This window comes from Medicago truncatula, chromosome 4, assembly GCF_003473485.1.
Source record: "Medicago truncatula cultivar Jemalong A17 chromosome 4, MtrunA17r5.0-ANR, whole genome shotgun sequence".
Taxonomy (NCBI): Eukaryota; Viridiplantae; Streptophyta; class Magnoliopsida; order Fabales; family Fabaceae; genus Medicago; species Medicago truncatula.
The window spans coordinates 63358180-63370678 of NC_053045.1; the positions used below are offsets into that span (position 1 = coordinate 63358180).

The 12499-nt window shown below is 29.2% G+C and overlaps 1 protein-coding gene across 2 annotated transcripts; it reads right to left on the bottom strand.

The window, feature by feature from the left end:
• Positions 1-3043: 3043 nt before the first annotated feature.
• LOC11435789 (peroxidase 42) lies at positions 3044-5522 on the bottom strand. 2 transcript variants are annotated; one of them, XR_005645731.1, is made up of 5 exons: positions 5050-5522; positions 4756-4944; positions 4230-4395; positions 3304-3796; positions 3062-3255 (listed from the first exon to the last, which is right to left on the bottom strand). XR_005645731.1 is itself a non-coding variant. In XM_003610383.3 (4 exons), exons 1-4 carry the CDS (start codon positions 5278-5280, stop codon positions 3375-3377), a joined length of 1008 nt encoding a protein of 335 aa, XP_003610431.1. In that variant the 5' UTR covers positions 5281-5522; the 3' UTR covers positions 3044-3374. The 2 variants fall into 2 exon arrangements, 1 of the variants encoding a protein (XP_003610431.1); XM_003610383.3 differs by having other exon boundaries at positions 3044-3796.
• Between the last annotated feature and the right edge of the window lie 6977 nt (positions 5523-12499).

The following is a 12499-nucleotide window of genomic DNA, read 5'->3' on the forward strand; positions in this document are numbered from 1 at the left end:
TTAATAATAAGAGTATCAAGACAAGAAGATATATCAAAATAAGTGGTGGAACTAGATGATAACGTGATTACTCCGACAAGAGCGTGCGTATGATTTACGAGTTATAAACACAAGACTTATTTTTCTTTTATTAATCCAACAATTTATGTATTTTTAACAACGCAATCTATACTTATTTTTTACCTTATGTAATGTTTAATCATTATAAAAGTACACTATTAAAATCATAATTAATTTTTTTCATTCATAACACGACCAATAATAATTTACATATAAATTGTGCAACATAGACAAATAAAACGACAATAGATACTAAAAATTGACAAATACAAATAGAGAAGTTGGGTTCGATTTTTATCTATGATATGAAGAGATTTTTTTAGGGGATGTTAAAGAGTACATATATATATATATATATATTTAATGTTTTTATTATTTTTCTTTGATTCAGTTTAGATAGCAGGCAGGTGCACAGTCTGATTTATCTCCAAATTAATACATTATATTTCTAGTAGGCCCAGCTAAAGGGAACGAAGGTGATTTCATTTCATTTTGGACAAAAATGGTAGGACTACACCTTATCCATTTCAAAGTTCCACGTGTCCTCAGATTCTTTCATCTCTCAAACTCAAAGGAACAAGATAATTTATTTCTTGACCCACAAGAGTGGGGATTCCGATGGGGTGGGGTTGAGGGCATTCATTTTTGTCAATTTTGTTGACATTTATGTACGTTGAAGGTGAATTATTTATAATAAATATAATGTTTAGAATTTTTAATATAAAAAATATTAATATGCAGGTTAAATTACATATTTGATCTTTTAATTTAATTTTTAATAATGATTTGATCATTTATTTATTTGTGTAATTTTGTTTCATTTGCATATGAATTTTTAAATTTTAAATTTACTATTGATATATTAACATGTGTGAAAGACATAGATTTGACGACCGAGAATTCACAAAGATATAAAATTATAAATTTGAAGTTTTAAAATTCATATGAATTAAAATGGTACGAAAGAAAAAAAAAAAAAAAACATAATTGTTATCAAAAGTTAAGTTGATTGACATGTTAATAAATTTGTCAAATTTTATTTTTAATAAGGTATTTACTATCTTAGCAGCAACACATTTTTTTCAATTTTACACGGGGAGACATTATATATCACAAATAGCAACATAAATAAACAAGTCAAAATCAAATCATACAAAAGAGGCTAAAATAACTACAATGCAATGCAACACTCGAATTGGATGAACATAATCAAAATTAAATCTTTTCACATTGGATTTAATCCAACGCTTCACAAGCAAAGTCAAGAACTTCATGATTTGTAAAACTCAATTTGTTCCTCCTTTTTCAAATGGACTAAATTGTTGTTGGTCAGATAATTGTACAAGTTTTCATGTAAAAATTTGATCGATCACACAAACACCAACCATCAATTTGATGAGCAAGAGTATCTGGCTCATTAGATAAGCCACAAGAAAACCATAATCAAGATATTTATGAGTTTTTCTATTTACACCCCATGTTTTTTTGGTTACATCCAAATTTTCTTAAATTTTTTTTATAATATTAAAATTGCCCTTTTATATAAATTTTCTTAAAATCCTAATTTTATTCATTGTCAGTGAGTTTCACCCTCTTTCACCCCACAAAACGATCGATCAAACAATTTGATGTTCAATATCAATCTCCATGAAAATTAAAGAGTGAATCAAAATATTTTTCATCCATACTCAATTGGATATAAGTAAGTGAATTTCTTCTTCTATTTGCTAGTTTCAATTTTTTTCCTTCAACTGCAATGATGCACTGTACGATTACGGTTTTAATTTACATTGGCAAGGTTAACTTAAATTCAGTTTAAGTAGGTTAATGTAAACTTAGTTTACATTAACCTACTTAAACTGAGTTTACATGAACCTACTTAAATTGAGTTAACATGAACCTACTTAAACTGAGTTTACATGAACCTGCTTAAACTGAGTTTACATGAACCTACTTAAACTGAATTTACAAAATCGCAGAACAAGGAAAACACAAAATCAGAAAAGAGAACCCGTAACAAGAAAAACACAATCGATTGAAGAACAACACTTGCTAACCTGATTTGCTTCGAATTTTCTTTGAAATCATGAATGGACGTGAGAAAGTATGGTATTGAAAATCTTCGCAGAACACAATCGATCGATTGGAGAATTATGGTTTTGGAAGAAGGGTTTTGGGGTGTAACCAAAAAAGAAGGAATAGGCTTTTTGAAAATCAAATTTTATGAAAGAGTAATCTTATCATTTTGGGGTGCAACCATGATTAACTAGGGTGCAAGTAGAAAAACTCGATATTTATTTGTTCAAATAAAAGGCAATCGAACAATAAATCCTTAAACGACTTTGACATCACTTTACAACCGTTCGAACAAAGAGAATCACCGTATAAAATACGATGATGAAATAAAGTAGATTATGAATTATACAATGAAAAAGATACATAAAAAATAATAAATAGGAAAAAGAGACATATACTCTTGTTTAATGGACCACTTGTTCAGTGGATCCCTTTGTTCACTTCTTAGCATTTTCTGGATCAGTACTTCTTATCTACCACCAATTATTGTTATTGTTTTTTCTTATATTATACCCCCAATTATTTTAGTCCGCAAATGTTTGCTTAACCTGCTAAACATCTTTCAATCAAATGAATTTAAATTTGAATTTAAAATCATGCATGTAGTATAGTGTATCATTAGAAATTGTTAATTATATGAAATTTTTGGTAAAAAAATATCCCTTCTTCCTTTTCCATCTTCTTTTGTTATAAATATATTTTCCATATTTTAGTCTTTAGTCTTCATCATAAACATGGTATTCACATAATTCAATAAAAGAAAGAATTTGAAATTTATTCTTTGAGCAATTTAATAATTCATAAAGTCTTTATCCTCAGTGCTAGCTATAATTATTATGTTAGTGTTTACACTTTGCACAAAATTATAGTTGGCACATGGTGTGTATTACTATTACTACTATTAGTGTATATAAAAGAACAAAGCTTTGATGAGCACGAATATCATAAACATTGTCATGGACCACACCACATCACATGAAATACCATATTACATAATCAACATGCCCAACACTGAGCTAGCATACTAAAATTAAATAAAGAAAAAAGACAAAGTTACATCTCAAAGAAGATTAAAAATTAAAAGCATCTAAGTTCTCCAATCCCCATGAGCACCACAACCTGCCAAGGCTCAACCCTAGCATTGTGTTCCAGTCTCCTTAAACCAACCAACACTTTTATTTCTGCATAATAATATCTTACACAACATTTAATTTCCTCCACCATGAAATGAAATTCATTCAAGGCTCTTCATGGTGCTGCTTGTTGGAAACACTGCATTGCTTTCTGATCTCACCCTTTGTGCCAGTAAGAGGATTGTTTTCAGAAAGCAATGTAATAGCTCTAGAAAACTCCTTGAAGAAATATTCTTGGCTCTTGGCCATTTTCTTCACATAAGGCTTAGTCCTCTTGTCATGTGCTAATTGATGATCCACAATCAAAAGACCCTTGTTGTCCAAGATATTTCTGTAGTAGTTGTTATCTAGAATCATCGGCGTGCCACGGTCGTTTCTCACGTACTGCACTGCCTTAGGGTCAGGGATTGAATCAGGGCACTTTTTAAGCATGTGTGGAATGTGTTCTGGGTTCAAAGCTGGATCAACTTCGGGGTACAAACGGTGCACCAACTTTGTACAATGGGTTCTACCAACACTGTGTGCTCCTGTTCAACAAAATAATTGAATGATACTCCATATATTACGATATGGATAGTCCATGCTCCACAAGTCAATTTTGTAAGAAATGAGTTAAGTTCAACGCAAATTCTAACAATAATAAAGTCCTTAAATTAAATGACCATTGGATCTGAATGCGTGGATTCAAATCCAAGGGTTATTCAGCATGTTGCAACGTGCAACGGATCTAAACTACAATTTGGCTTTATCTATTAAAATCTGATGAGTCATGAGGATTGAGGACCCCACAATTTGGCTTTATCTATCTGATGAGTCATACCCATGAGGATTGAGGACATTACATTATTTTTATTAGATATGATGTAAAAATGAAAGATTTCCATTTTAATAAAATGAGAACATAGCATAATGTTTATGAGTTAATTAATTATGGAGAAGATGTTTAGTATGGTATTATACCAAGCAAAGCAACAACTCCAGGAGTGTCAATTCCCATGGCACCAAATTTGTCAAGAACAGCAGAAATGGACTCATTGTGGTCAGGAAGGTATGCCTCCAACAGATCAACTCTACTCTTTCTACCATCCCTTCTTCCTGTTTTCAGAGGAATATATGGACCTCCTAGCTGCATCAATTTTAACTTCTCATTTGCTCAACAAATAATGGATAAATTAAACTATTACTAGAATTTATTTAAAAAATAAGTTCAGTCCTTAAACAAAAGTCAAAACAAATCTGGACTAGATCTAAGCCTCCAACTACTCTCTTCAATTTAATAATATGCAAAATTATATAACAGCTTTGTGTATTAGTTTTATGTACAAATACAATGTATAACCCAATTTGATATATGCACATAATTAGTAACTGCAAAACCTTGTCCTTAAAAAAACATGTTTTTACTTAAAAAAGTATGCACCAGAACCAGATGAAGATAAACAAAGTCAGAAACAAAAACAAAAAGAGAAAGGACAGGAAATTATACCGAAACAATGCCTTCTCTTGCAGAAAGAACAAGAATATCAGAACAGGAAACAACTCCAGGACACTCTCTTTCAACAGCTTCTTTGATGGTATCAATGTACCTAAAATTCCTCAAACCAAAGCTTCTGTCGTGTTCTTGCTCAGACAAGCTTCTTCTTGTGGATGTTAGCAACAAAGAAGCATCACAACTCTATAACACAACCAAGAGAGGAAACAAAACCATTAAAAAAAAAAAAAAAAAAAAAAAAAAAAACAGTGTACATAAATAGCATGACATAAAGAAAGTTATAGTTACCTGAACAGCACAGTCATGGAAAATGTTTCTGAGCCAAGAGAAAGCAGTGTTTTTGTGGCGTTTGTAGAGAAGTTTGACTTGTTCTTTGATGATTTCTTCAGCTTGAGGACATGCTTCTTTGTAGTAATTCATAACAAGGCCATTATCTTCTGCTGCAGAAGAAACAATGAAGAAGAGTTGTGGAGAAAAGGACAAAAGAGCTAAAAAGAGGAAAGCTTTGTTTGGAGACATTGCTTTCTCTATAGTGAAGTGGAGAGTGTGTGAAGTTCACTGAACTACTTGCTTCTGCTTAAATAACCAAATAGCTAAATAAATGTCCTAATAAAATATATTATGAACTAGACTAATACTATCAAATCAAATAATACGTTAAGTAAATTTTAATTATGTATGATTTGTATTTTCGAGGTTGACAAATTTGATGCTATTCACCCTCTCATTTTTAAGTGGTTTGTAAGACCTAATTCAACCAATATTGTTGATATTATTAGACTATAGATATATTTCAACCTCACTTTCGCATTTGTATGATCTCCTATTTATTTGTATATGTGAATTTTAAATAATGTTTGATGTTTCATCTACATATCCAAAACAATAATTTCGAGTCTTGTTAGCAAATTAAAAGTTACATTCATGTAGAAGTGGTTTTAACTATAAATATGTGTGAAAATCAATTCTATAATTAAAAGTTACAAATCCTAACTTCAAGTAGAATCAATTCTGAAGGTAGAATTAATTCTAGTTGACAGGAACAAAAAGCAATTCTACACTTTCATAATCAATTATGGTCACTTTAAAAGTGGAACCAAACATACGTTTTTAAGGAGAAGCTATGCCAAACACAATATCAATAAAGTACCTTCGAAAAATAGTACTTTTTTTAGAATGCATAAAATTGAATGGAATGAGCTTTAACTAAAAGTTGTTGAATGCTACTTCAAAAAACTATTTCTCCCCAATTTATTTCACAAGCACCTCTCTTCAACTCCCGCCGGCAACCTTTTGTTTTATTTTTTCTTCCATTTTATTTTATTTTATTTTTTTAACCAGTCCATTTAATTTCTTAATGAGGTTCCATTTAAGTTTATTATCTATTTTTTTAAGGAATTTTATTATCTTTTTATCACTTATATATTAATTTCAATATCTTTTGATCATCACAACCTCGCAAATATTTGTATTCACGCTGTCAATGAATGACACCGAATATATTTATTCTCTTTCTTCAACCACGGAAATACACACACGTTAGCGTTTAGAGTAATACGTTATGTTCCTCTTTCTGTTTTTTTTTGTTATGCTAATGCGTATAATTTTTGTTAGTGTTGTGTAATGCGTATAATTATTTTTATAAAATTTTGATTTTAATTAAAAGTACAAGTATAGTTGCCTAAAAAAATTATACTTATATATAATTTACACATTTGTATTGTAACAAACTATGCATATCTTTTTCTTATTAAAAAAACTAAACATATCTTTTTCAATGACACAACAATGTAACAAATATAATATTATATAATATAAATTCTTATCTTTTTGACCAACACTAAAAATATGGTATTCTTATAACAAAATTTGTTATAACAAAATTTGTTAGAGTATAATTGGAAAAGATATTGTACAAATTTGTATTCATGTTACACAAAATAAACGTCATTGAGTAAATATAGTATTGGTAAAAATATATCTTTTATTTTTTGAACATTTTTTCCCTTCAAAAAATATTTTAGATATTTTTTTATTTATTATGTTAATTCATAATGAATTCAAAGTTTTTTTTATTTATAGAAAATGCATAAATATATGCAAAGTCCCGGGTTCGAACCCCAGACACCACCAAAAAATAATAAATTCAAAGTTTTGTACAATATTTTGCCAAACAGCTTTTAACTCAAAAATAACTTTAGAACTAAAAAAAAATAAAGAAACCAAACAGTTTTAGCCTTTTTCTTAAAGAGCTTTATTTTAACTTTATTTTAAAATAATTTTTAGACCGAAAAAAAGTCTGGTCAAACAGGACAAGTAAGTAAGAGTATAAGTTGTGTTCAAGTTTTATAAATTTGACGTCCGAAATGTGAAGTACATAAGCTAACATGAAATAAGGATGAAAAGTCAAAACGGTTGCTTGTGACTGTGTTGTGTAAATTGATGGATGCATTAAATGGTTTGTAGCTGCGTGGCAAAAGCAGTGAACAACACGGCCGAAAGAGGCAGTCTGCTATTTCAACTGGCTTGGCATAGCAGCGTGGCTGGCTCTCCAACTGAAACTCATTTTTATTTCAGTGCCCTCATTAATTAGTCTTGAAGTGTTCAGGAAAAACAATTCTTTTTTCTCCTTTATATCTTTTTTATTTAAGATAAACTAGTCAATAAAAGTTTAACAATAGTAATTATAAATATATTTAATATAAATATTATTATTTTAATTTTCATTATTTTTTTAAAGGATTCTATTATTACGAATGGAGGTAGTATTTAGCTTACAAATTAGTTAAGTAAAACAAAAATAGAAAATTTTGTTTGAAAAAAGTATTATTTACAATTTTAAGAGTTGGGCATTCAAGTTTAAAAAAATTTATACTATTTTAGTCTTCTAATGTTCCATGAACACTAGATAACCTTTTTCTTAGTTTATATTATAAATTAGATCATAAACTTTTATCGACTCATTTATCTTTTAAAAAAATAATTAAATAAAAACTAAAAAATGATAATTAATGATCTTAATCAATAATGTGATAACTGGTACACAATACACACTTATCATATGATCTTGCATACAATTTAGATATTTTATGATATACTGTTGTGGACTCCCAACCAAAAATTTGTAAAACTGTTTTCTCAACTAATTTAATCTTGAAGAGCATAACTAAATAGTCTCTTGTTTTCTCATCACTTTGTTCCTTATCTCCGTTCTTCATGTTATATAATATCTTGTTCTTGATTATTTTCATAGCATAAATAATTTGTTTTCTCATCTTTTCACAATTTAAAAAAAAAAAAATTAACAATTAAAAGAGGCTTGCTTGAATCAGATTGAATTTGGTTGAACAATGTTAGAACAATGGTGCTCAACGGTTAGAAGATAATCCATGATACGTTATCAAAACAAAAATGTCCTTATAATTTTGTCAATCTGGACGTAAATTTTGGAGACATTGGCTTGGGAAGAAGTACATTCAATTTAATAATGGCTTAATTATATTTTTGATCCTCGTGTTTTGACCTATTCATAAAAATGGTTATGCCCTTTTAAAATAGAACAAAATTGTCTTTCAATTATCATTTTTGCTACATTTTTTGTTATGCCCTGTTTTATCCTCTAAAAAAGCACAGATGGCAAATGAAGGCCTATGTGGCGTTGCCAATCTGGAAAATATCATTTACATGTCATTAAAATAGGAATTTTTAATATTAAAACAAAACAAAAATTAAAAGAAAGAGGAAATATAATTTGGAATAAATCACATAAACCCTAATTCCCAAATTGGGTATCAATCCTTTATCCTCATCGTTTTCCTCATCCTTCATCCTCATCGTTTTCTCCTTCCTTGTTATCGTTACTTCTTGTCTTCATCGATTCCCTCATACTCATCTAACCCTCATCATTCAATGGCTGAGAAGCTTACTCTTGCTCACAAGAATCTTAGAGGTAACGTGATTTTAATGTCTGAACTCAAAAGTTTGAAGTTACTTGACCTTGGTGATTGATTCCTCCTGATTTTGGGAGTTTGTCTGAGCTTAAATTACTAGATTTGTCTTCTAATAAGTTTGAAGGTTCAATTCCATCACAGTTTGGTGGTCTCAGAAGCTTAAAATCATTAAACCTTCCAATAATTTGCTTGTTGGTGAGTTACCAATTGAATGAGGAACAAGGAGGTTTCAATTTTGATTTCGATTATGGGTTACAGATTCGTGTGAATGAGGAACAAGGAGATTTCGATTCCAATCTCCTCCATCTCTGTGTTTCAATTTAAGATTTGATTCTTGGTGTTTGATAAATTTTGGTGATGAGAAGATGATGATGATATTTGTTTTTTGTTTCTGAATTTTTTTTCTGGGTTGTTTGTGAGTGAGTGAAGAAGATGATGTTGAAAAAGCAAATGAATCTTAATGAAGAGAAAATGATGCAAATTAAAATCTAGAAAAAAAAATTCATGTGTTGCTGGGTTGATTTTATCAATTTGATAAATTCATTTGTTTTTGGCTTTAATATTATTTTTTATTTGATACTCCCTCCGTCCCTTAATAGATAACCTAGTTGACAATATACATTATTGACTTGACATACTTTGACCATACTTTTCTACTAATTCACAAAGATAAATAATACTCCCTCTGGTCCTATATATAAGAAACAATTTACTTTTTTGATTCAGTGGATAATTGATGTATTTGGTCTATTTCTAGGCTAGATACATCAATTATTGAATGAATATAAAAAATCAATTTTTTCTTATAAATAGGACCGGAGGTAGTATCATGTAAGATGTTGTTGGATTCGTCTTGATGAATATTTTTAAAATATTAAATTTTTATAATTTTTTTTAATAGATAATTGAAGATATCAAAGATAAAACATATGCATTGGTAAGTGTGTCAGAGTCAACTAGGTCATCTATTGAGGGACGGAGGAAGTATTTAGTTTTTATAATTTGATAAATTCTATTTTGTTTCCCCTTATATATTTTTAATTTTTAATTTGTTGTTATTTCTGAAGATGATAAAATGTTTTTCCATAATTATAAAATTAATTTGGTGATTTTATAAATGATATTATCCACATATGTATTGTCACATAGGTGTTTTATTGGCCACATCAGTTAAAATTCTGACACATCAGCATTTTTAGAGGATAAAATGATGGTTAGAACGAAAAGTGCAACAAAAATGATAGTAATTAAAAGACAATTTTATTCTATTTTAAAAGGCATGACCATTTTCATGAGTATGTCAAAACACGAAAACCAAAATTATAATTAACCTTCAATAACTGAGGTACCACATGCTCACTTCAATAATTGAGGTAGCTCATGAGTCATAACTGCTGAGTGCTCAGGAAGGAAAATGCAGAGTTTCAACTTCAACTGAACAAAAGAGGCATGTGCCCATTTTACTTTCCAATATTCTTAACTTAATATTCTAAAGTGTGTTGATTAATTTTATTCGATTGTCATTACCCGTGACATTAACTATTAATTAAGAGATTCTTCAATCTCCATCAATAAAATAATCTAATTAAGCGACTGGGTTAAGCAGTTAGTGGATAAAAAATCACAACTAAAGTTAACACCCAAAACTTGATTACAATCTTTCTAACATATAAAATGTCTAGTTGGTAAATAAAAAAACAAGTGAGAGAGAAAAATTTATCTTGTGTCCCATATATATTAATTTATAAACTGAATCATCCTTAAACAGCTGTGAAAACTTTATACGATAATATCGTAATCAACAAATAGGTGAAACATCGAGTTGGTTTAACATATAATCCCTCCGTTTCAAAATATATGTTCAATTTTTGCAATGTGCACTATTCATTTGACTTACTTTGACTATACTTTTTAATTAATGTGTAAATACAAATATTAGCATGCAAAATGTTGTTTGATTTGTCTCGACAAATATTTTTAAAATATTAAATTTTTATAATTTTTTACTTTAGATAATTAAATATATTAACGGTCAAAATTGTGGATTGGCATATGTGAAGTGATCGATTTGGACATATATTTTGAAACGGAGTGAGTATTATTTTTAAAAATTGTCATCAAATTAAATTTTCTATGCTCAATCAAATTGATTCTTTATGAATTGAAATGTTGTGCCGAGTAGAATTTAAAATAACATTTTTATTTGAAACTGTATTACGCACAATTTAACATGTCAGCTTATATAACTCATCCAATCCAATCACATTGATTTTATTTAATTTTAATTTTATTTATTTGTTTGGTACAATTTTTTGATATTTTTATGTGACAGTAAATAACAAAGTAATAAATAATTTATCCACCAAAAAAAAAGTAATAAATAAATTAAAAACAAAATCTCATTTCATATAAATCAAGTAGCTCCTACCAAAAATAATTCTGCTATTATTATCAGCGTTAGCTATTGCTCCCTCAAGTCCTTGAAAATAATTATAGTGGGTGAAGCGTAGCTTGGTGGCTTTGTCATCTAAGCCGTTGTGTTGTGACCACCGACAGGAGTATGAGTCATCACTCATAATCGCCATAAATGTCAAATCCACATATATTAATTATTATTATGTCATGTATTTTTATTTTGTATTTTGCTTACTTTTTATCTTTCATAATTTATACTACTCTAAATTCTAAAACTATATAAACATTAAATTTAAAAACATTGTATCTGACATAGTTTTTTTTTTGGAGAGAAATCTGACATAGAAGTTTTAATGATCAAGAATCATTTAACTATATTTATACAAGTTAGGGAATGATATTTGAAGAGCACTGTCTTTGGACATTAACATGAATTAAATTATACTAGGGAATGATATTTTTAAAAGTTATGTTTTTAGTTATACTGAAAAGTAACTATACTGGAAAAAAACCTACATATTCAGAAGACCGTTAATGCGTGATTAGTTGGATAAAATAAACCTTTTTACAGCCATCAAATAAAACAACCCAGAGGGCAGATGCAGAGATGCTAGTCGTTTTATTAGGATGATAAAATTTAGCTAAAAGGGGCCTAAGTCTAAGGTGAAAGATCAGTTTCGTACTTCAATTTTTTTTACCATTCAGATATAACAATTGCAAGCTTTCCAATTACGATTTTGCACCAAATGATGCCAATGGAAGGTTATTATTCATTCATAAAGAAGTAAAAGTAGTCAATCCACACAACTCAGTGGTTGCAGTGAAAGGGAATAAGCCAAAAACGACCTACAGATTCTTCGATAAGATGGAATTTATTCATAGGAAAAGTACAACACCGGAAAGGTTGAGCAAATAGAACAACCCAAAGTGGGAAATTTGTCAAATCAGCTACGTCTTAGGACAACAGCTTTCCAATTGTATTTCATAGACATTAATTGGATACTAACCATACCCACCGATTAATCAATCACTAGAGTCCATCTAATAATATAAGATTATTACTTTTTCCACCTATGAGTTTCTCGTGCGCTCTATTTAGATTTTAAAATATGAAATATTTTAACATCTTTTGAATTTTTTTTATGGGGTTTTTATGTTGTTCGGATTCTATAATCCTGATGGTCTTGGACAGACAGTCCTTAGGTCCCAAACCCAACTCCCCGTGGTGGTTTGCTGGAGCATCTTTTGACGGTTCTTCTGGTGTATATTGTACTCTATTTTTTGTCTTTTATATATATATATATATATATATATTGCCATTAAAAAATAAAAAAAAAGACATGTAAATTATGAGTTCAGGAAAACCCTTCATG

Coding starts and splice junctions, on each gene's coding strand:
- LOC11435789 (XM_003610383.3), bottom strand. CDS start 5,280: ATGTCTCCAAACAAAGCTTTCCTCTTTTTAGCTCTTTTGTCCTTTTCT. Junction 4,396..4,755: donor CAAGAGAAGGCATTGTTTCG/GTATAATTTCCT, acceptor AAATTGATGCAG/CTAGGAGGTCCATATATTCC. Junction 3,797..4,229: donor TGGAGTTGTTGCTTTGCTTG/GTATAATACCAT, acceptor TTTGTTGAACAG/GAGCACACAGTGTTGGTAGA.